This window comes from Oncorhynchus kisutch, linkage group LG2, assembly GCF_002021735.2.
Source record: "Oncorhynchus kisutch isolate 150728-3 linkage group LG2, Okis_V2, whole genome shotgun sequence".
In the NCBI taxonomy this organism is placed as follows: Eukaryota; Metazoa; Chordata; class Actinopteri; order Salmoniformes; family Salmonidae; genus Oncorhynchus; species Oncorhynchus kisutch.
The window spans coordinates 65,833,092-65,859,329 of record NC_034175.2 but is presented as its reverse complement, the minus strand read 5'-3'; the positions used below and the strand labels follow the sequence as shown (position 1 = coordinate 65,859,329).

At 42.8% G+C, this 26,238-nt stretch overlaps 1 protein-coding gene across 4 annotated transcripts in view; it reads right to left on the bottom strand.

The window, feature by feature from the left end:
- il1rapl1a (interleukin 1 receptor accessory protein-like 1a) overlaps positions 1 to 26,238 on the bottom strand; it is a 460,647-nt gene that overhangs the window by 247,823 nt on the left and 186,586 nt on the right. For all 4 annotated transcript variants that reach the window (XM_031800049.1, XM_031800051.1, XM_031800050.1 and 1 more), the window contains exon 4: positions 4,098 to 4,284. In XM_031800049.1, coding sequence (XP_031655909.1) covers positions 4,098 to 4,284 — 187 coding nt within the window. The remainder of the gene's footprint in view (positions 1 to 4,097; positions 4,285 to 26,238) is intronic.

Sequence of the window (26,238 nt, the reverse complement as noted above, 5' to 3'; positions counted from 1 at the left end):
ACACACACACACACACACACACACACACACACACACACACACACACAGACACACACACACACACAATACAACATGGAGTTCAAGTGCAATTGACACCAAAATACACATGCAATCATCATACCATAGAAAACAGAGTTGGATTGTGATCTCATGAACACCAACAACAACAGAGGAGATTCTGTTGAGATGGCCTCTATACATGATGCCTTTGTCAGCGTTTCTTTGGATAGTGGCATCTATGACAGTGGGGGCCATCAGGGAACAGGAGACAAAGCAGAGGCCGTATTTTATTCAGACAGTAGTGAAGACTGAGAAGTGAGCAGTGGAATCATAGTGTATCACTGCCAGAGAGAGAGAAGCAATATTGGAAGATGATTTAGTAACCTGAGGAATTTAACTTATTGGATGTTTATTACACTGAATAATCCAGATTCAGTATTCTCTGAACGGTTCGGACACACAATGTCATTTAAAAAGTATCCACTGGCAAAATAATGTGAGTGTGTGTTTTTCTCTGTGTGTGTGTGTGCGTGCCTCTGTCTCTTTGTGTGTGTGTGTGTGTGTGTGTGTAGGAAGACTGTATGGCTCTTCTCTCCAGGTACTCTCCTCTATCTCTGGCAGGGATAACCCTGGCTCAATAGATTATATTCCACCGTTGCTCGCGGCAACCTGGGATCCAATCAGCTGGTTCCAGTGCTCCAAGTCATTAACCAAGCCCTCATTGAATTCTGGGTAAACCTGGAGGTCGAGCCCGAATGGCTAATCTACCGCTGATATGCCTTTGATTAGTTTGGCCTGGGGCGTTCTCTGGGATGAGTTCTGTGATCCGCAAGCCATGCCTTACCTCAACAGGGGAGAACTCAGGTGAGTAAAGGTAACTCAAGAGTCAGATAATAGATATTTCAGGCTAATAGCATTTAAAGGGCACACGCAAACACCTCATTCCGCTCTCCTACTTTTCCGTAGGGCAAAGATGAATACCACGAGTTCACTCCTCATCAGTGTGTGTGAAAAATGAATCCCATTTTACTGAAAGCCCTCTGTTCTCCTTTCTGTCCCTCTCTCGGTTCCTCTCTCTGTTCATCTCTCTGTCCCCCTCTGTTCCCCTGTCTGTTCCTCTCTCTGTCCCCCTGTCTGTTCCCCTGTTTGTTACTCTCTCTGTTCCCTTGTCTGTTCCTCTGTCTGTTCCTCTCTCTATTCCCCTGTCTGTTCCCCCGTCTGCTTCTCTGTCTGTCTGTTCCCCTGTCTGATCCTCTTTCTGTTCCTCTCTCTGTCCCCCTATCTGTTCCTCTCTCTGTCCCCCTGTCTGTTCCTCTCTCTGTCCCCCTGTCTGTTCCTCTCTCTAATCCCCTGTCTGTTCCTCTCTCTAGTCTCTCTCTGTTCCCCCGTCTGTTTCTCTGTCTGTCCCCCTCTCTGTTCCTCTGTCTGTTCCTCTCTCTGTCCCCCTGTCTGTTCCTCTCTCTATTCCCCTGTCTGGTCTCTCTCTGTTCCCCTGTCTGTTTCTCTCTCTGTCTGTCCCCCTCTCTGTTCCTCTCTCTGTCCTCTCTCTGTTCCTGTCCCTGTTCCCCTGTCTGTTCCCCTGTCTGTTCCTCTCTCTGTTCCCCTGTATGTTCCTCTCTCCATTTCCCTCTCTGTTCCTCTCTCTGTTCCCGTCTGTTCCCGTCTGTTCCTCTCTCTGTTCCTCTCTCTGTTCCTCTCTCTGTTCCTGTCTGTTCCTCTCTCTGTTCCTCTCTCTGTTCCTCTCTCTCCGTTCCTCTCTCTGTTCCTCTCTCTCTGTTCCTCTCTCTGTTCCCGTCTGTTCCTCTCTCTGTTCCTCTCTCTGTTCCTCTCTCTGTTCCTCTCTCTCTGTTCCTCTCCATGTTCCCCTGTCTGTTCCATTGTATGTTCCTCTCTCTGTTCCCGTCTGTTCCTCTCTCTGTTCTTCTCTCTGTTCCTCTCTCTGTTCCTCTCTATGTTCCCCTGTCTGTACCCTTGTATGTTCCGCTCTCTGTTCCCGTCCGTTCCTCTCTCTGTTCTTCTCTCTGTTCCCCTGTCTGTTCCTCTCTGTTCCTCTCCCTGTTCCCCTGTCTGTTCCCTTGTATGTTCCTCTCTCTGTTCCCCTGTATGTTCCTCTCTCTGTTCCTCTCTCTGTTCCCCTGTCTGTTCCTCTCTCTGTTCCTCTCTGTTCCCCTGTCTGTTCTTCTCTCTGTTCCCCTGTCTGTTCATATCTCTGTTCCTCTCTCTGTTCCCCTGTCTGTTCCTCTCTCTGTTCCCCTGTCTGTTCCTCTCTCTGTTCCCCTGTCTGTTCTTCTTTCTGTTCTTCTCTCTGTTCCCCTGTCTGTTCATCTCTCTGTTCCTCTCTCTGTTCCTCTCTGTTCCTCTCTCTGTTCCCCTGTCTGTTCCTCTCTCTGTTCCCCTGTCTGTTCCTCTCTCTGTTCCCCTGTCTGTTCTTCTTTCTGTTCTTCTCTCTGTTCCCCTGTCTGTTCATCTCTCTGTTCCTCTCTCTGTTCCTCTCTGTTCCCCTGTCTGTTCCTCTCTCTGTTCCCCTGTCTGTTCTTCTTTCTGTTCTTCTCTCTGTTCCCCTGTCTGTTCATCTCTCTGTTTCTCTCTCTGTTCCTCTCTGTTCCCCTGTCTGTTCCTCTCTCTGTTCCCCTGTCTGTTCCATTATCTGTTCCCTTGTCTGTTCATCTCTATTCCTATCTCTGATCCCCTGTCTGTTCCCCTGTCTGTTCATCTCTATTCCTATCTCTGACCCCCTGTCTGTTCCCTTGTCTGTTCATCTCTATTCCTATCTCTGATCCCCTGTATGTTCCTCTCTCTGTATTCATGTATTCATTAAGGAGTGTTTCTCCTCTACACTCCTCTACACTGGTACTGGTGCCCTGCAGGCTGGCCTGGTACTGGTGCCCTGCAGGCTGGCCTGGTACTGGTGCCCTGCAGGCTGGCCTGGTACTGGTGTCCTGCAGGCTGGCCTGGTACTGGTATCCTGCAGGCTGGCCTGGTACTGGTGCCCTGCAGGCTGGCCTGGTACTGGTGCCCTGCAGGCTGGCCTGGCACTGGTGCCCTGCAGGCTGGCCTTGTACTGGTACCCTGCAGGCTGGCCTGGTACTGGTGCCCTGCAGGCTGGCCTGGTACTGGTGTCCTGCAGGCTGGCCTGGTACTGGTGTCCTGCAGGCTGGCCTGGTACTGGTGTCCTGCAGGCTGGCCTGGTACTGGTGCCCTGCAGGCTGGCCTGGTACTGGTGCCCTGCAGGCTGGCCTGATACTGGTGCCCTGCAGGCTGGCCTGGTACTGGTGCCCTGCAGGCTGGCCTGGTACTGGTGCCCTGCAGGCTGGCCTGGTACTGGTGCCCTGCAGGCTGGCCTGGTACTGGTGCCCTGCAGGCTTGCGTAATTCTCGCATTATGACCATATGACCCAGGCATAACCTGACTCAGGCAAGCTTCCTACAGGCAGGCCTATTAAATACTGTACAAACAGCTGTGGAATGAATCTGAAAACAAAGCAATAAGCCGCCAAAGGTAAATCGGACACGTGCACACACGCACACACACACACACGCGCGCACACACACACATGCACACACACACACACGCATGCACACACACATACGCACACACGCACATGGGCGGCAGGGTAGCCTAGTGGTTAGAGAGTTGGACTAGTAACCGGAAGGTTGCAAGTTCAAACCCCCGAGCTGACAAGGTACAAATATGTCGTTCTTCCCCTGAACAGGCAGTTAACCCACTGTTCCTAGGCCGTCATTGAAAATAAGAATTTGTTCTTAACTGACTTGCCTAGTTAAATAAAGGTTAAATAAATAAAAATTAAAACACACACACACACATGCACACACACTAGGGGGCAGGTAGCCTAGCGGTTAGAGTGTTTGGCCAGTAACTGGAAGGTTGTACAAATCTGCAAGATGACAAGTTGATAAATGTGTGGCTCTGAACTTGAGCAAGGCACTTAATCCTAAGAGACACTCTCCATTGAGGTTGTCTCAGGGAGAGTTGAGATATGTAACAAACACATTTCCAAATCACATATGCATATTAATTCACAGTACATGTGTGGAATAGGACAAATATAAGCACACACACTTAGCCAGGCCTCTCACCTTGAACCAGGTGATATGGGGGTCTTTCCCAGGTTCTGTGTAGTCCTCTATGTCAGGACAGGTGATGTCTTTGCTCTTGCTGAGTTCTGCCTTCTCCATGTGTCTCATCACAGAGTTGTAGCACAGGTCTGTGTCGTTCTCAGCCACATAAAGAGACATGGATACTTTCATACAGTAGCTTGAATTCCTGAAACACAGAAACAACGAACAGGTCACTGACAGGATTCACAGAACAGTACAGTTATCACACTTGGTCCTTTTCAGCCAATTTTTGTGAACTCAGTGCGGTTCACTACATTTCTTGTGCAGTGTGAACATTCAAAAGGAACTCAGACCCCTCAAAACACCCCTCACTGTGTTAACAACCCTCCAGGCAAGCTTCAATGCCATACAACTCTCCTTCCGTGGCCTCCAATTGCTCTTAAATACAAGTAAAACTAAATGCATGCTCTTCAACCGATTGCTACCTGCACCTACCCGCCTGTCCAACATCACTACTCTGGACAGCTCTGACTTAGAATACGTGGACAACTACAAATACTTAGGTGTCTGGTTAGACTGTAAACTCTCCTTCCAGACCCATATCAAACTTCTCCAATCCAAAGTTAAATCTAGAATTGGCTTCCTATTTCGCAAAAAAGCATCCTTCACTCATGCTGCCAAACATACCCTTGTAAAACTGACCATCCTACCAATCCTCGACTTTGGCGATGTCATTTACAAAATAGCCTCCAATACCCTATTCAACAAATTGGATGCAGTCTATCACAGTGCAATCCGTTTTGTCACCAAAGCCCCATATACTACCCACCATTGCGACCTGTACGCTCTCGTTGGCTGGCCCTCGCTTCATACTCGTCGCCAAACCCACTGGCTCCATTTCATCTACAAGACCCTGCTAGGTAAAGTCCCCCCTTATCTCAGCTCGCTGGTCACCATAGCATCTCCCACCTGTAGCACACGCTCCAGCAGGTATATCTCTCTAGTCACCCTCAAAACCAATTATTTCTTTGGCCGCCTCTCCTTCCAGTTCTCTGCTGCCAATGACTGGAACGAACTACAAAAATCTCTGAAACTGGAAACACTTATCTCCCTCACTAGCTTTAAGCACCAACTGTCAGAGCAGCTCACAGATTACTGCACCTATACATAGCCCACCTATAATTTAGCCCAAACAACTACCTCTTTCCCTACTGTATTTAATTTATTTATTTATTTTGCTCCTTTGCACCCCAATATTTTTATTTCTACTTCGCACATTCTTCCATTGCAAATCTACCATTACAGTGTTTTACTTGCTATATTGTATTTACTTTGCCACCATGGCCTTTTTTTGCTTTTAACCTCCCTTCTCACCTCTTTGCTCACATTGTATATAGACTTGTTTCTACTGTATTATTGACTGTATGTTTGTTTTACTCCATGTGTAACTCTGTGTCGCTGTATGTGTCGAACTGCTATGCTTTATCTTGGCCAGGTCGCAGTTGTAAATGAGAACTTGTTCTCAACTTGCCTACCTGGATAAATAAAGGTGTTCTCAACTTGCCTACCTGGATAAATAAAGGTGAAACAAAAATAAAAAAACAGCCCCGAAGCAAACCGAACAGAGACCGAGAGAGGTGGTCTGCTTTCGGCTGGTTTAAATTCTGCTGTCTGGATCCTTTCTTTAGGATAATGCAAAACTCCCCAGGTTCACTTGTCATTTTTCCCGCACCACACATCAAATCCTATTTTCATTTGTCACATCCGCCGAACACAACAGGTGTAGACTTAACGGTTAAATGCTTTATCTACCAGCCCTTAACCAACAATGCAAGAAACAGAGTTTACTAAATAAACTAAGGTAAGATAAAAAGTAACACAATTAAATATAAATACAGAGGCTATATACAGGGGGTACTGGTACAGAGTCTGGGGGGGGAGGGGGGTTACAGGTTAGTCGAGGTCTTTTTTTGTACATGGGGGTAAAGTGATAATAAACAGCAAGTAGCAGTAGAGTCAAATCAAAGGGGGGGGGGGTATACATCAATGGAAATAGTCCAGGTGGTCATTTTATTAATTGTTCAGCAGTCTTATGGCTTGAGGGTAGAAGCTGTTAAAGAGTATTTTGGACTCCGGTACCGAATGCCGTGCAGTAGCAGAGAGAACAGGCTATGACTTGGGTGATGGGGTCTTTGACAATTTTTTGGGCATTCCTCTGACACCGCCTATTATATAGGTCCTGGACAGCAGGAAGCTTGGCCCCATTGGCCCCTCTGTAACGCCTTACAGTCGGATGCCGAGCAGTTGCCATTCCAGGTGGTGATGTAACAGGATGCTGTTGATGGTGCAGCTGTAGAACTTTTTGAGGATCTGGGGACCCATGCCAAATACTTTCAGTCTCCTGAGGGGAAAATGAGTGGTCGTGCCCTCTTCATGACTGTCTTGGTGTTTGGACCATGATACAGTAGTTTGTTGGTGATGTGGACACAAAGGAACTTGAAACTCTCGACCTGCTCCACTACAGCCCTGTTGATGTTAATGGGGGCCTGTTCGGCACTCCTTTTCCTGAAGTCCACGATCAGCTCCTAAGTCTTGCTCATGTAAAGGGAGAGGTTCTTGTGCCTGGCTCCACACTGCCAGGTCTCTGACCTCCTCCCTATAGGCTGTCTCATCGTTGTCCGTGATCAGGCCTACCACTGTTGTGTCGTCAGCAAACTTAATGATGTTGTTAGAGTCATGCTTGGCCACACAGTCGTGGGTGAACAGGGAGTACAGGAGGGGACTAAGCATGCACCGCTGAGGGGACCCTGTGTTGAGGATCAGTGTGGCAGATATGTTGTTGCCTACCTTTACCACCTGAGGAGGGCCCATCAGGAAGTCCAGGATCCAGTTTCAGAGGGAGGTGTTTAGTCCCAGGGTCCTTAGCTTAGCGATGAGCTTTGTGGGCACTATGGTGTTGAACGCTGAGCTGTAGTCAATAAATAGCATTCTCACATAGGTGTTCCTTTTGTCCAGGTGGGAAATGGCAGTGTGGAGTGCGATTGAGATTGTGTCATTTGTGGATCTGGAGGGGCGGTATGCAAATTGGAGTGGGTCTAGGGTTTTCGGGATGATGGTGTTGATGTGAGCCATGACCAGTCTTTCATTGAACTTCATAGCTACCGAAATGAGCGCTACGGGGCGGTAGTCATTTAGGAATGTTACCTTAGTGTTTTTGGTCTGCTTGAAACACGTAGGTATTAGACTCGGTCAGGGAGAAGTTGAAAATGTCAGTGAAGACACTTGTCAGTTGGTCCGCGAATGCTCTGAGTACATTTCCTGGTAATCCGTCTGGCCCCGTGCCTTGTGGATGTTGACCTGTCGAAAGGTGCTCACATCGGCTATGGAGAGCGTGATCACACAGTCGTCCGGAACAGCTGGTGCTCTCATGCATGCCTCAGCATTGCTTGCCTCGAAGTGAGCATTTAGCCCACTAGACTACTGCAACACCATTTCCCCTGCAATAAATAGCCCTTACAGAGCCTGTAAGTGTGTTGGGTCATTGTCCTGTTGAAAAACAAATTATAGTTCCACTAAGCACAAACCAGATGGGATGGTGTATCACTGCAGAATGATTTGGTAGCCATGCTGGTTAAGTGTGCCTTGAATTCTAAATAAATCACTGACAGTGTCACCAACTTTGAACTCATAAGACCAAAGGACAGATGTCCACCAGTCTAATGTCCATTGCTCGTGTTTCTTGGCCCAAGCAAGTCTCTTCTTCTTATTGGTGACCTTTAGTATTGGGTTCTTTGCAGCAATTTAACCATGAAGGCCTGATTAACACAGTATCCTCTAAACAGTTGATGTTGAGATGTGTCTGCTACTTGAACTCTGTGAAGCATTTATTTGGGCAGCAATCTGAGATGCTGTTAACTCTAATGAACTTATCCTCAGCAGCAGAGGTAACTCAGTCCTCATGAGAGCCAGTTTCATCATAGCGCTTGATGGTTCTTGCAACTGCACTTGAAGAGTTCTTGAAATGTTCCCGATTGACGGACCTTCATGTCTTAAACCAATGATGGACTGTCGTTTCTCTTTGCTTATTTGAGCTGTTCTTGCCATAATATGGACTTGGTCTTTTAGCAAATAGGGCTATCTTCTGTATAACACCCCTACCGTGTCACAACACAACTGATCACAACACAACTGATTGACTCAAATGCATTAAGAAGGAAAGAAATTACACATATTATCTTTTAAAAAGGCACACCTGTTATTTGAAATGCACCTGTTTATTGAAATGCATTCCAGGTGACTACCTCATGAAGATGGTTGAGTGAATGCCAAGAGTGTGCAAAGCTGTCATCAAGGCAAAGGGAGGCTACTTTGAAGAATCTCAATTATAAAATATATTTAGATTTGTTCAACACTTTTTTGGTTACTACATGATTAAATATGTGTTATTTCATAGTTTTGATGTTTTCACGATTATTCTACAATGTAGAAAATATTAAAAATAAAGAAAAACCCTGGAATGAGTAGGTGTGTCCAAACTTTTGACTGGTACGGTATATTGTCATGGTTAAGGCTAGCGACGTGTTCAGCGGTTTACTGAACCAAAGACTCACAACCACTATTGAATTAATGGAAGTGCCGCACTGCCTGCCCTGGAAATACTAATGACACAACACACATACCCACACACACACAGACCAAGGGAGGAAAGGAACCTGCTTAGTCATCCCAGTGATGTAATAGCACTCTGACAGCTCTGGAGGAAGTCTGTAGACTGAGTCTCAATAAACTCAAATGGCTTCCTGCTTTCATCTCCTTTCCTTCACTGTGGTCTGTGGCATTGACATACTGTAGGCTGGGTCTCAATACAGTGACGTGACTTACTTTCCTTGTCTACTTTCCTTCATAATGAGTCCTAGGAGGAAAGCGGTGGCATTTATTTTTATTTTTACAGGGGTGGATCAGCTTAATATTGCGGAAAGAATATTGGTTCCATCAATGTTATTGTCTGCATCATTTCCAATCCCCCATATATTTTTGGGGTAAATATATATATCCATACACGCATGCATACATATACACATATGTACATACACATACCTATATAGACATACCTATACACATATGTACATACACATACCTATATAGACATACCTATACACATATGTACATACACATACCTATATAGACATACCTATACACATATGTACATACACATACCTATATAGACATACCTATACACATATGTACATACACATACCTATATAGACATACCTATACACATATGTACATACACATACCTATATAGACATACCTATACACATATGTACATACACATACCTATATAGACATACCTATACACATATGTACATACACATACCTATATAGACATACCTATACACATATGTACATACACATACCTATATAGACATACCTATACACATATGTACATACACATACCTATATAGACATACATACTTTTTAAAATAATATACCTTTATTATTATTCCCCGCAAACCCTTCCGCCAATCCCCCAATTGGAGTAAACTAATAACCACTTCTACATTTACCTTCAATTTATACATCTTATACACATTTTACAGACACAGTCTACTTTACAATAGTTCTCTCTTGTTTGTTCTTAGTCCTTCCTCTATTTCTGATGTCCATCCAGTTTGATTTCTATTTGTAACTGTGCTATTTCACAACATTTCTGAACCTATATACATTACATATATACATTACAGTATATACATTACATATATACATTACAGTATATACATTACATTATATACATTACATATATACATTACAGTATATACATTACAGTATATACATTACAGTATATACATTACATATATACATTACAGTATATACATTACATATATACATTACAGTATATACATTACAGTATATACATTACATTATATACATTACATTATATACATTACAGTATATACATTACATTATATACATTACAGTATATACATTACAGTATATACATTACAGTATATACATTACATATATACATTACAGTATATACATTACAGTATATACATTACATATATACATTACAGTATATACATTACATATATACATTACAGTATATACATTACATTATATACATTACATATATACATTACAGTATATACATTACAGTATATACATTACAGTATATACATTACATATATACATTACAGTATATACATTACATATATACATTACAGTATATACATTACAGTATATACATTACATTATATACATTACATTATATACATTACAGTATATACATTACATTATATACATTACAGTATATACATTACAGTATATACATTACATATATACATTACAGTATATACATTACAGTATATACATTACATATATACATTACAGTATATACATTACAGTATATACATTACATATATACATTACAGTATATACATTACAGTATATACATTACATTATATACATTACATATATACATTACAGTATATACATTACAGTATATACATTACATTATATACATTACAGTATATACATTACATATATACATTACAGTATATACATTACAGTATATACATTACATATATACATTACAGTATATACATTACAGTATATACATTACATATATACATTACAGTATATACATTACAGTATATACATTACATATATACATTACAGTATATACATTACAGTATATACATTACATATATACATTACAGTATATACATTACAGTATATACATTACATATATACATTACAGTATATACATTACAGTATATACATTACAGTATATACATTACAGTATATATATTACAGTATATACATTACAGTATATACATTACATATATACATTACAGTATATACATTACAGTATATACATTACAGTATATACATTACATTATATACATTACATATATACAAACCCTGTAGGTTTTACATTGTTTATCTTGTTATTAGTCCCACCCTTCAGCTACATTAAACCCCTCCCATCGATCTCTCAACACCATCCATTTAGGATTTCTATTTGCCATATATTTTTCAACTGTGCTGTGATGCTTCACAAAATAATTGAACCTTTCTATTCTCATAGCTTCTACAGATTGTAAATTAAAAATAAACATTTTTGCTAAAATAATGATTATATTATTGATTGATTGACTATGGCTTTTCAAATCACCTAGTATTACGATCTGCAGCGTTAGTTCTAGGCAAATGTTGCAATTCTTCAGCCATTCCTGGACCTGTGATCAAAAACGAGCTACATATGGACAATACCAAAATAAATGATCTAATGACTCTGCCTCCTCACAGCAAAACCTGTAAAGCAGTGGCATTACCAGGGTTCACGTTAGAGTTTTAAAAAATCTGCATTTTCAAGACGCAGACCATAAAAACAATGTTATAAACCATTTCACCTGCGTTTTATAATGAAAGTCAAGTGATTTTATTTATTTAATAGTGATCAGGGGCAACTGTAGTTTTCCTTCACAGAAAATACATTAGTGCAACACATAAAATAGCTTCATTTTCAGAAATGCAATGCTATTTGGCTAGCAAGGTATTTTCTGCAAAAACAATGCATGGCTGTCATATTTTATGACGCATAGACATCATATTTCTAATATATATCACAGGAGGAATGTAGCCAGTTACATTTGCTAATGTTTCCCTTTTTTGTCTGCATTTTACCAAAGAAAAATAAGATTCACAGAGAAAAGTACAGGAGAAAAATAGGATTCACAGAGAAAAGTACAGGAGAAAAGTAGGATTCACAGAGAAAAGTACAGGAGATAAATAAGATTCACAGAGAAAAGTACAGGAGAAAAGTAGGATTCACAGAGAAAAGTACAGGAGATAAATAAGATTCACAGAGAAAAGTACAGGAGAAAAGTAGGATTCACAGAGAAAAGTACAGGAGATAAATAAGATTCACAGAGAAAAGTACAGGAGATAAATAAGATTCACAGAGAAAAGTACAGGAGATAAATAAGATTCACAGAGAAAAGTACAGGAGATAAATAAGATTCACAGAGAAAAGTACAGGAGAAAAGTAGGATTCACAGAGGAAATTACAGGATAAAAGTAGGATTCACAGAGGAAATTACAGGATAAAAGTAGGATTCACCGAGAAAATTACAGGATAAAAGTAGGATTCACAGAGGAAATTACAGGAGAAAAGTAGCTACACATCAGTCAGAGAGAGCACTGTTTGCTGATAGAATGTACATTTGTGAATTCTCATCTGAGTGGAGAAGTGCAACCGAAGCATAAAATGTATCTGATGCTGGGTAGAAATTACAATAAGATGTATTTTAGATCTGTGTTTACAAAACACAGCAAGTTATTTCTTCTAAGTTAAATACCTGATCACTATAACATACTGTAGGTTAGCATCACACAGCGGTCATCTGTCCAGAAATAATGAATTGCTGACATTCTCATTCAAAAAATGCCATGGCTTTTACAGGTCAGAGGAAATGTTGGTGGCTTCATGAGAACGGTGTGTAGTGTAGTGTGTGTAGTGTGTGTGTGTAGCTTGTGTGTGTGTGTGTAGTTTGTGTGTGTGTGTGTGTAGTTTGTGTGTGTGTGTGTAGTTTGTGTGTGTGTGTGTATGTGTGTGTGTGTGTGTAGTTTGTGTGTGTGTGTGTGTAGTTTGTGTGTGTGTAGTTTGTGTGTGTGTGTGTGTGTAGTTTGTGTGTGTGTGTGTGTGTGTAGTTTGTGTGTGTGTGTGTGTGTATTGTATGATATCCCAGAGATATTTACTACATGTTATTGCTCAATAACCCCCCCCCCCCCCCCCCCCCCCCCCCAATCTCTGTCTGTATGTGACCAGGCAATCGTGTCACCCGTGATACAAGTCAGTATTCGACGTCCATCCATGTCTGAGGACGTACGGAGATGAAGTGGAAACTGGCCACTGGGGACAAAAGTGAGCGCTGTTACCTTCAAGTAGGTTTCAGTTTTGCTAGCGTGTCGTGGACGGGGATGGCGGATGTGCATAAACAAGTTCAAAATCCAGCGATATAATTCTTTTTTTAGATTTTAGCTTTAAGACTATTCCAAACCTTAACCATTCAGAGATAATGCCTAACCTTAAGATTACTGAGCTAATGCCTAAACTTAACCCTAACCCTAAAATTAAAAGTTAATGCCTAAACTCAACCTTAAACACTTCAGAATTTGACGTTTGCAACAACTTCAAAATTTGACGTTTGAGGAACATCTAACGTCTAATTCTGACGTGAGACTAGTTGGTACAGGAGCATTTTATTACATTACCTTTACTGCTTCCATTCAGGCTAAATGGCAGGCTTTCATATCATGTAGTCAGGTTATGGAAGTAATAAGAGAGTCACTTCTCCCATAGAGACACCCCTGACCTCCAGACCATAAAACACACACAGCTGAGGCTGGCAGGGATAGAGCAAGCAGGCAGGCTGAGATAGAGCAAGCAGGCAGGCTGGGATAGAGCAAGCAGGCAGGGATAGAGCAAGCAGGCTGGCAGGGATAGAGCAAGCAGGCAGGGATAGAGCAAGCAGGCAGGCTGGGATAGAGCAGGCAGGCAGGGATAGAGCAGGCAGGCTGGGATAGAGCAAGCAGGCAGGCTGGGATAGAGGAAGCAGGCAGGCTGGGATAGAGCAAGCAGGCAGGGATAGAGCAAGCAGGCAGGCTGAGATAGAGCAGGCAGGCAGGCTGGGATAGAGGAAGCAGGCAGGCTGGGATAGAGCAGGCAGGCTGGGATAGAGCAGGCAGGCTGGGATAGAGCAAGCAGGCAGGCTGGGATAGAGGAAGCAGGCAGGCTGGGATAGAGCAAGCAGGCAGGCAGGGATAGAGCAAGCAGGCAGGCAGGGATAGAGCAAGCAAGCAGGCAGGGATAGAGCAAGCAGGCAGGCTGGGATAGAGCAAACAGGCTGGCAGGGATAGAGCAAGCAGGCAGGCTGGGATAGAGCAAGCAGGCAGGCTGGGATAGAGCAAGCAGGCAGGCTGGGATAGAGCAAGCAGGCAGGCTGGGATAGAGCAAGCAGGCAGGCTGGGATAGAGCAAGCAGGCAGGCTGGGATTGAGTAAGCAGGCAGGCTGGGATAGAGCAAGCAGGCAGGCAGGGATAGAGCAAGCAGGCAGGCAGGGATAGAGCAAGCAAGCAGGCAGGGATAGAGCAAGCAGGCAGGCTGGGATAGAGCAAGCAGGCAGGCTGGGATAGAGCAAGCAGGCAGGCTGGGATAGAGCAAGCAGGCAGGCTGGGATAGAGCAAGCAGGCAGGCTGGGATAGAGCAAGCAGGCAGGCTGGGATTGAGTAAGCAGGCAGGCTGGGATAGAGCTAACTGAGATTAAGACAAGGTAGCATTCGATTGGAAACTGTAAGCAGATGTTATATAACGCTATGATGTTGTTATTTTAAAATACATGTTTTTTGCCCAACACACACACACGCACGCAAACGCACGCACGCGCACGCACACACACACACACACACACACACACACACACACAACACACACAGGTTATAGACATATATATATATGTGAGAGAGAGAGAGAGAGAGAGAGAGAGAGAGAGAGAGAGACAGAGAGAGAGAGACAGAGAGAGAGAGAGAGAGAGAGACAGAGAGAGAGAGAGAGAGAGAGAGAGAGAGAGAGAGAGAGAGAGAGAGAGACAGAGAGAGAGACAGAGAGAGAGACAGAGAGACAGATAGAGAGACAGAGAGAGAGAGAGAGAGACAGAGAGACAGAGAGAGAGAGAGAGAGAGACAGAGAGAGAGAGAGAGACAGAGAGAGAGAGAGACAGAGAGAGAGAGAGAGAGAGAGAGAGAGAGAGAGAGAGAGACAGAGAGAGAGAGAGAGAGAGAGACAGAGAGACAGAGAGAGAGGAGAGAGAGAGAGAGAGAGAGAGAGAGAGAGGGAGAGAGAGAGAGAGAGAGAGAGAGAGAGAGAGAGAGAGAGAGAGAGAGAGAGAGAGAGAGGGAGAGAGAGAGAGAGAGAGAGAGGGGAGAGAGAGAGAGAGAGAGAGAGAGAGAGAGAGAGAGAGAGAGAGAGAGAGAGAGAGAGAGGGGAGAGAGAGAGAGAGAGAGAGAGAGAGAGAGAGAGAGAGAGAGAGAGAGAGAGAGAGGGGAGAGAGAGAGAGAGAGAGAGAGAGAGAGGGGAGAGAGAGAGAGAGAGAGAGAGAGAGAGGAGAGAGAGAGAGAGAAGGGGAGAGAGAGAGAGAGAGAGAGAGCAAGAAATAGCAAGAGAGAGAGAGCGAGAGAGAGAGCAAGAGAGAGTGAGCAAGAGAGAGAGAAAGATATACAGTTGAAGTCGGAGGTTTACATATAGCTTAGCCAAATACATTTAAACTCTGTTTTTCACAATTCCTGACATTTAATCCTAGTAAAAATCCCCTGTCTTAGGTCAGTTAGAATCACAACTTTATTTTAAGAATGTGAAATGCCAGAATAATAGTAAAGATAACTATTTATTTCAGCATTTATTTATTTCATCACATTCCCAGTGGGTCAGAAGTTTACATATACACTCAATTAGAATTTGGTAGCGTTGCCTTTAAATTGTTCATCTTGGGTCAAACATTTTGGGTAGCTTTCCGCAAGCTTCCCACAATAAGTTGGGTGAATTTTGGCCCATTCCTCCTGACAGATCTGGAGTAACTGAGTCAGATTTGTAGGCCTCCTTGCTCGCACACACTTTTTCAGTTCTGCCCACAAATGTTCTATAGGATTGAGGTCAGGGGTTTGTGATGGCCACTCCAATACCTTGACTTGGTTGTCCTTAAGCCATTTTACCACAACTTTGAAAGTATGTTTGGGGTCATTCTCCATTTGGAAGACCCATTTGCACCTAAGCTTTAACTTCCAGACGAGATTGAGATTGAGATGTTGCTTCAATATATCCATCTATTTTATGAAGTGCACCAGACCCTCCTGCTGTAAAGCACCCCCACAACATGATTCTGCTACCCCCGTGCTTCACGGTTGGGATGGTATTCTCTGGCTTGCAAGCCTCCCCCTTTTTCCTCCAAACATAACGATGGTCATTGTGACCAAACAGTTCTATTTTTGTTTCAACAGACCAGGGGACATTTCTCCAAAAAGTATGATCTTTGTCCCCATGTGCAGTTGCAAACCGTAGTCTGGCTTTTTATGGCGGTTTTGGAGCAGTCATTTCTTCCATGTGAAAATCAAAAGAAATCAGCCAAGACCTCCACAAGTCTGGTTCATCATTGGGAGCAATTTCTAAACACCTTAAGGTACCACTTTCATCTGTACAAACAATAGTACGCAAGTATAAACACCATGGGGCCACGCAGCTGTCATACTGCTCAGGAAGGAGACGCATTCTGTCTTTATTTTAATTAGATTTTTTACCTTTATTTTACTAGGCAAGTCAGTTAAGAACAAATTCTTATTTTCAATGACGGCCTAGGAACAGTGGGTTAACTGCCTGTTCAGGGGAAGAACGACAGATTTGTACCTTGTCAGCTCGGTGGTTTGAACTTGCAACCTTCCAGTTATTAACCACTAGGCTACCCTGCCGCCCTTTAAATAGCCACCCTTTGCCTTGATGACAGCTTTGCACGCTCTTGGCATTCTCTCAACCAGCTTCATGAGGTAGTCACCTGGAATGCATTTCAATTAACAGGTGTGCCTTCTTAAAATTTAATTTGTGGAATTTCTTTGCTTCTTATTGCGTTCTTGCGTTGCAGAACGACAGATGTTGTACCTCGTCAGCTCGGCGATTTGAACTTGCAACCTTTTGGTTAATAGTCCAATGCTCTAACCACTAGGCTACCCTGCCGCCCCGTCTCCTTTGACGTGAACGCACTTTGGTGCAAAAAGTGCAAATCAATCCCAGAACAACAGCAATGGACCTCATGAAGATGCTGGAGGAAACAGGTACAAAAGTATCTATATCCACAGTAAAAACGAGTCTTATATCGACATAACCTGAAAGGCCGCTCAGCAAGGAAGAAGCCACTGCTCCAAAACCGCCATAAAAAAGCTACGGTTTGCAACTGCACATGGGGACAAAGTACATACTTTTTGAAGAAATGTCCTCTGGTCTGATGAAACAAAAATAGAACTGTTTAGCCATAATGACCATCATTATGTTTGGAGGAAAAAGGGGGAGGCTTGCAAGCAGAAGAACACCATCCCAACCGTGAAGCACGGGGGTGACAGCATCATGTTGTGGGGTGCTTTGCTGCAGGAGGGACTGGTGTACTTCACAAAAAAAGATGGCATCATCAGGAAAGAAAATGATGTGGATATTTTAAAGCAACATGTCAAGACATCAGTCAGGAAGTTAAAGCGTGTTCGCAAATGGGTCTTCCAAATAGACAATGACCCCAATATTAAGTGATGGAGAGAGATGGAGGGAGAGAGAGAGAACATGAATGTTATGTAGTCACCTACACACACTGATGGGAAAAGTTAGGTTTCAGATGGCTAAGGACAAAGGGGCTAACACACAAACACACCCACGCGCACACATACACACACACACTAAACGCTTCAATTATCCTGTGCACATCCATATCTCCTTCCAGGGAATAACAGCTGGAAGGTTTTAATGCAAAGCTGTACTTTCTCCACTGAAGGATTGATCTATGTTTAGATATAGCCAACTCAATATAGCAGCATAACTCCAATGCAAAATAATATAGTAGGACTATATACGCTCCAGATAGACGATTCTATCCCCATTATAATCTCCTACGCTAACAGTCAAACTTTAAGTGATAATTGAAATTCTGAGCAGGCTTATATTATACAATATTGTCACACCCTGATCTGTTTCACCTGTCCTTGTGATTGACTCCACCCCCTCCAGGTGTTGCTTGTTTTCCCCAGTGTATTTATCCCTGTGTTTCCTGTCTCTCTGTGCCAGTTCGTCTTGTATGTCCAAGTCAACCAGCGTGTTTTTCCCGTGCTACTGCCTGTTCTATTCTTTTTTTGCAAGTCCTTCCGGTTTTGATCCTTGCCTGTTTCTGGACTCTGTACCCACCCGCCTGACCATTCTGCCTGCCTTGACCTCAAGCCTACCTGCCACTCTGTACCTCCTGGACTCTGAACTGGTTTTGACCTTTTGCCTGTCCACGACCATTCTCTTGCCTACTCCTTTTTGGATCAATAAATATCTAAGACGCCAACCATCTGCCTCCTGTGTCTGTATCTGGGTCTCGCCTTGTAGCTTGATAAATATGATCGTCAATCACTTAGCAAAACCTGATGGTTGGAGCTTGACCAAGAACCTGAGAGCTCTAGAGTTCCTCTGTGGAGATTGGAGAACCTTCCAGAAGGACAACCATCTATGCAGCACTCCACCAATCAGGCCTTTGTGGTGGAGTGGCTAGGCGGAAGTCACTCCTCAGTAAAAGTCACGACAGCCCACATGGATTTTGCCGAAAGGCACCTAAAGTCTCAGACCTTGAGAAACAAGATTCCCTGGTCTGATGAAACCAAGATTGAACTCTTTGGCCTGAATACTAAATGTCACGTCTGGAGGAAACCTGGCACCATCCCCACTGTGAAGTATGGTTGTGGCAATAGGGATGTTTTTCTGCAGCAGGGACTGGGAGACTAGTCAGGATCGGGGCAAAGATGAACGGAGCAAAGTACAGAGAGAACCTTGATAAAAACTTGCTCCAGAGCACTCAGGATCTTGCAAACGTTCACCTTCCAACAGGATAACGACCCTAAGCACACAGCCAAGACAACGTAGGAGTGGCTTCAGGACAAGTCTCTGAATCTCCTTGAGTGGCCCAGCCAGAGCCCGGACTTGAACCAGATCGAACATCTCTAGAGAGACCTGAAAATAGCCGTGCAGCGACCCATCCAACCTGACAGTGCTTGAGAGGATCTGCATAGAAGAATGGGAGAAACTCACCAAATACAGGTGTGCCAAGTGTCACGGCTGTTGAAGGATTAGGACCCAGGCACAGCGTTGTGAGCGACATTTTCCTTTTTATTTGATAAAAGACGCCGAACAAAACAATATTGTGACAGTACCCCTCCCCCCTTTCGTTGCAGGCCTCGGACTGGGCACCCTCGTTGCTGCGGGCCCCAGACGGGGCACCCTTGTTGCTGCGGACCCCAGACTGGGCACCCTCGTTGCTGTGGGGCCCGGACTGGGCACCCTCGTTGCTGCGGGCCTCGGACTGGGCACCCTCGTTACTGCGGGCCCCGGACTGGGCACCCTCGTTGGGGGCTCTGGACTGGGGAGCATCGCTGGGAGCTCCAGACTGGAGGCAGTCGCTGGAGGCCTCGTGCCATGGATCATCACTGGAGGCTTCGTGCCATGGACCATCACTGGAGGCTTCGTGCCATGGATCATCACTGGAGGCTTCGTGCCATGGATCATCACTGGAGGCTTCGTGCCATGGATCATCACTGGAGGCTTCGTGTCATGGATCATCACTAGAGGCTTCGTGCCATGGATCATCACTGGAGGCTTAGTTCTGGGTGCAGGCACAGGACTCACCAGGCTGGAGGGACATACAGGAGGCATTGTCCTTGGCCGAGGCACCGGATACACTGGGTCGTAGAGGCGCACTGGAGGTCTCGAGCTAAGAGCCTGCACAACCCGTCCTGGCTGGATGTGGCTTAGGCCGAGCACGTGCGGGGCGCAGGCACAGGACGCACTGGAGACACCTTGCGCAGAGCCGGCGCCGGATATCCTGGGCCATAGAGATGTACTGGAGGTCTGGAGAGCTGGGCTGGCACAACCCGTCCTGGCTGGATCCTCACCCTAGCCCGGCAGATGCGGGGAGCTGGGATGTAGCGCACCGGGCTAAGAACGCATACTGGAGACACCGTGCGCTCCACCGCATAACACGGTGCCTGACCAGTACGACACCCGCCACGGTAAGCACAGGGAGTTGGCTCAGGTCTCCAACTTGACTCTGCCACACTCCCCGTGGGGCTGCCTCTCGGCCTTCCTTGCCAGCCGTGTTCCCTCATAGCGTTGCCTCTCAGCTTTAGCTGCTTCCAGTTCCTCCCGTGGACGGCGATACTCCCCAGCCTGCCTCCAGGGCCCTTTCCCGTCCAGGATTTCCTCCCATGTCCAGGAGTCCATTACACGCTGCTCCTCCTTACCACGCTGCTTGGTCCGTTGGTGGTGGGAAGTTCTGTCACGGCTGTTGAAGGATTAGGACCAAGGCACAGCGTTGTGAGCGTACATTTTCCTTTTTATTTGATAAAAGACGCCCGACAAAACAATACACACTACAAAACATACGGTGAAGTTAAAGGCTATGTGCCCTAAACAAAGACAACTTCCCACAAAGAAAGGAGGGAAAACGGGCTACCTAAGTAGGGTTCTCAATCAGAGACAACGATAGACAGCTGTCCCTGATTGAGAACCATAACCGGCCAAAACATAGAAATACAAAAATCATAGATTACAAAACATAGAATGCCCACCCCAAATCACACCCTGACCAAACCAAATAGAGACATAAATAGGCTCTCTAAGGTCAGGGTGTGACACCAAGCTTGTAGCATCATAATCAAGAAGACTCTCTGCCAAAGGTGCTTCAACAACGTACTAAGTAAAGGGTCTGAATACTTATGTTAACGTTATATTTCAGTTACGTATTATTTATACATTTGCTAAAGTTATGGGGTATTGTGTGTGGACTGATGAGTGGAAAAAACAATTTCATCCATTTTAGAATAAGGCTGTAACGTAAAAAAATGTGAAAGAAGTCAAGGGGTCTGAATACTTTCCGAATGCACTGTACAGTGTTGAAATGATGTGCAAATAGTTAAAGTACAAAAGGGAAAATAAAGAAACATATGTGTTTACAATGGAGTTTGTTCTTCACTGGTTGCCCTTTTCTTGTGGCAACAGGTCACAAATATTCATGCTGTGATGGCACACTGTGGTATTTCAGCCAATAGATATGGGAGTTAATCGAAATTTGATATATTTTTTAATTATTTGTGGGTTTGTGTAATCTGAGGGAAATGTGTGTCTCTAATATGATCATACATTTGGCAGGCAAGGAAGTGCAGCTCAGTTTCCAGCTCATTTTGTGGGCAGTGTGCACAAAGCTTGTCATCTCTTGAGAACTATCATGGCAATGCTCACTGAGTCTGTACATAGTCAAAGCTTTCCTTAAGTTTGGATCAGTCACAGTGGTCAGGTATTCTGCCACTGTGTACTCTGTGGTTAGGGCCAAATAGCATTCTAGTTTGCTCAGTTTTTGTGTTAATTTGTTCCAATGTGTCAAGTAATTATCTCTTTGTTTTCTAATGATTTGGTTGGGTCTAATTGTGTTGCTGTCCTGGGGCTCTGTGGTCTGTTTGTGTTTGTGAACAGAGCCCCAGGACCAGCTTGCTTAGGGAACTTTTCCAGGTTCATCTCTCTGTAGGTGATAGTTTTGTTATGCAAAGTTTGGGAATCGCTTCCTTTTAGGTGGTTGTAGAATTTAACGGCTCTTTTTTGGATTGTGATAATCAGTGGGTATCGGCCTAACTCTGCTCTGCATGCATATTATTTGGTGTTTTACGTTGTACACAGAGCATACCTTTGCAGAATTATGCATGCAGTCTCAATTTGGTGTATTGAATTGTATGTTCATTTTGATGGTATAGAAGGCCCTTCTTGCCTTGTGTCTCAGATCGTTTACAGCTTTGTGGAAGTTACCTGTGGCGCTGATGTTAAGACCGAGGTACTTATTGTTATATTCTCCACCCGGCACAGCCAGAGGACTGGCCACCCCTCATAGCCTGGTTCCTCTCTAGGTTTCTTCCTAGGTTTTGGCCTTTCTAGGGAGTTCTTCCTAGCCACCGTGCTTCTACACCTGCATTGCTTGCTGTTTGGGGTTTTAGGCTGGGTTTCTGTACAGCACTTTGAGATATCAGATGATGTAAGAAGGGCATCATAAATACATTTGATTGATTGATTGATTGTTTTTTAGGTGCTCTAGGGCAATGGTATCTAGATGGAATTTGTATTTGTGGTCCTGGCACCTGGACCTTTTTTGGAACACCATTATTTTTGTCATACTGAGATTTACTGTCCGGGCCCTGGTCTGGCAGAATCTGTGCAGAAGACCTAGGTGCTGGTGTAGGCCCTCCTTGGTTGGGGACAGAAGCACAAGTGACATAAGGGATCATACATAGGCTTTCACCTGGATTCACCTGGTCACTCTATGTCGTGGAAAGAGTAGCTGTTCCTAATGTTTTATACATGTCTCTCTCGCTCTCTCACTTTCCCTATTTTCTCACACCCTCTTTCTCTCTCTCCCTCTCTCCCTCTTTCTCTTTTCCTAGCAGAGATGTTTGGATGACGTGTTTGGGTCATGTATGATAACATTTGCGAAGCTTACCCTTGATTTCAGCTCAGCTACAAAACTCCAAAGTGCTTCTCTGATTAGGGTACTGGATAACTCTTGAATCCTTCCATGCACGACATTTGAACACACCAAGCCTGAGGCTGTTTAACACTTTAAAACATTGGAGAACATGCTTTGAATTTCATAATGCAGGTTATCTGCTTGTCCAGCGACATACACCTACACGTACAGTACTGTAGAGAACAGTGTACTGTAGAGAACAGTGTACTGTAGAGAACAGTGTACTGTAGAGAACAGTGTACTGTAGAGAACAGTGTTCTGTAGAGAACAGTGTACTGTAGAGAACAGTGTACTGTAGAGAACAGTGTTCTGTAGAGAACAGTGTACTGTAGAGAACAGTGTACTGTAGAGAACAGTGTTCTGTAGAGAACATTGTACTGTAGAGAACATTGTACTGTAGAGAACAGTGTACTGTAGAGAACAGTGTTCTGTAGAGAACAGTGTACTGTAGAGAACAGTGTACTGTAGAGAACAGTGTTCTGTAGAGAACATTGTACTGTAGAGAACAGTATACTGTAGAGAACAGTATACTGTAGAGAACAGTGTACTGTAGAGAACAGTGTACTGTAGAGAACAGTGTTCTGTAGAGAACAGTGTACTGTAGAGAACAGTGTACTGTAGAGAACAGTGTACTGTAGAGAACATTGTCAGTGTTCTAGCCTTAGAAATGATGTTTTTAGTCTAAGAGAGGGAAAGAGTGAAGGAGAGAGGAGTAAATGAGAGCAGAGTGATGGAGAGAGGGAGGGAGAGAGTACTATGATGCCTCCAGGCATATGAGAAACATCCACTTCAGACGCTCTAGACAGAACGACAAAAACACAACCATTAAGATTATGACGCTACCAAAGAATGGAGGGGGGAAGAGATAGTGAGAGAGAGGGAGTGGGGGAGTGCAAGTGAGAAAGTGTGAAAAAGAGACTCAGCCATCAATATCACAGATCTTCAATTGAATGTAGTGATTGTAAGGGAGCATGTTGCATGCAAGAGTAAATCATATTAATTTCCTCTCTTACCCAGTGTTTCTACTATCTCCTGCCTTACTGTATCAATAGAATCACTACTGTCTCTGTCTTACTGTATCTATAGTATCACTAGTGTCTCTAATGTCTTACTGTATCTATAGTATCACTAGTGTCTCTAATGCCTTACTGTATCAATAGAATCACTAGTGTCTCTAATGCCTTACTGTATCAATAGAATCACTAGTGTCTCCTGCCTTACTGTATCAATAGAATCACTAGTGTCTCTAATGTCTTACTGTATCAATAGAATCACTAGTGTCTCTAATGTCTTACTGTATCAATAGAATCACTAGTGTCTCTAATGCCTTACTGTATCAATAGTATCACTACTGTATCTCCTGCCTTACTGTATCAATAGAATCACTAGTGTCTCTAATGTCTTACTGTATCTATAGTATCACTACTGTATCTCCTGCCTTACTGTATCAATAGAATCACTAGTGTCTCTAATGTCTTACTGTATCTATAGTATCACTACTGTCTCTAATGTCGTACTGTATCTATAGTATCACTACTGTATCTAATGACTTACTGTATCTATAGTATCACTACTGTCTCTAATGTCTTACTGTATCTATAGTATCACTACTGTATCTAATGACTTACTGTATCTATAGTATCACTACTGTCTCTAATGTCGTACTGTATCTATAGTATCACTACTGTATCTAATGACTTACTGTATCTATAGTATCACTACTGTCTCTAATGTCTTACTGTATCTATAGTATCACTACTGTCTCTAATGTCTTACTGTATCTATAGTATCACTACTGTCTCTAATGTCTTACTGTATATCTAGTAACACTTCTGTCTCTAATGTCTTACTGTATCTATAGTATCACTACTGTCTCTAATGTTTTACTGTATCTATAGTATCAATAGTATCACTAGTGTCTCTAATGTCTTACTGTATCTATAGTATCACTAGTGTCTCTAATGTCTTACTGTATCTTTAGTATCACTACTGTCTCTAATGTCTTACTCTATCAATAGTATCACTAGTGTCTCTAATGTCTTACTCTATCAATAGTATCACTAGTGTCTCTAATGTCTTACTCTATCAATAGTATCACTACTGTATCTAATGTCTTACTGTATCTATAGTATCACTACTGTATCTAATGTCTTACTCTATCAATAGTATCACTAGTGTCTCTAATGTCTTACTGTATCAATAGTATCACTACTGTATCTAATGTCTTACTGTATCTATAGTATCACTACTGTATCTAATGTCTTACTGTATCTATAGTATCACTAGTGTCTCTAATGTCTTACTCTATCAATAGTATCACTAGTGTCTCTAATGTCTTACTCTATCAATAGTATCACTAGTGTCTCTAATGTCTTACTCTATCAATAGTATCATTAGTGTCTCTAATGTCGTACTCTATCAATAGTATCACTACTGTATCTAATGTCTTACTCTATCAATAGTATCACTAGTGTCTCTAATGTCTTACTCTATCAATAGTATCACTACTGTATCTAATGTCTTACTCTATCAATAGTATCAATAGTATCACTAGTGTCTCTAATGTCTTACTCTATCAATAGTATCACTAGTGTCTCTAATGTCTTACTCTATCAATAGTATCACTACTGTATCAAATGTCTTACTCTATCTATAGTATCACTACTGTATCTAATGTCTTACTGTATCAATAGTATCACTACTGTATCTAATGTCTTACTGTATCTATAGTATCACTACTGTATCTAATGTCTTACTGTATCTATAGTATCACTAGTGTCTCTAATGTCTTACTCTATCAATAGTATCACTAGTGTCTCTAATGTCTTACTCTATCAATAGTATCACTACTGTATCTAATGTCTTACTCTATCAATAGTATCAATAGTATCACTAGTGTCTCTAATGTCTTACTCTATCAATAGTATCACTAGTGTCTCTAATGTCTTACTCTATCAATAGTATCACTACTGTATCTAATGTCTTACTCTATCTATAGTATCACTACTGTATCTAATGTCTTACTGTATCAATAGTATCACTACTGTATCTAATGTCTTACTGTATCTATAGTATCACTACTGTATCTAATGTCTTACTGTATCTATAGTATCACTAGTGTCTCTAATGTCTTACTCTATCAATAGTATCACTAGTGTCTCTAATGTCTTACTCTATCAATAGTATCACTACTGTATCTAATGTCTTACTCTATCAATAGTATCAATAGTATCACTAGTGTCTCTAATGTCTTACTCTATCAATAGTATCACTAGTGTCTCTAATGTCTTACTCTATCAATAGTATCACTACTGTATCTAATGTCTTACTCTATCTATAGTATCACTACTGTATCTAATGTCTTACTGTATCAATAGTATCACTACTGTATCTAATGTCTTACTGTATCTATAGTATCACTACTGTATCTAATGTCTTACTGTATCTATAGTATCACTAGTGTCTCTAATGTCTTACTCTATCAATAGTATCACTAGTGTCTCTAATGTCTTACTCTATCAATAGTATCACTAGTGTCTCTAATGTCTTACTCTATCAATAGTATCACTAGTTTCTCTAATGTCTTACTCTATCAATAGTATCACTAGTGTCTCTAATGTCTTACTCTATCAATAGTATCACTCGTGTCTCTAATGTCTTACTCTATCAATAGTATCACTAGTTTCTCTAATGTCTTACTCTATCAATAGTATCACTAGTTTCTCTAATGTCTTACTCTATCAATAGTATCACTACTATATCTAATGTCTTACTATATCAATTGTATCAATAGTATCACTAGTGTCTCT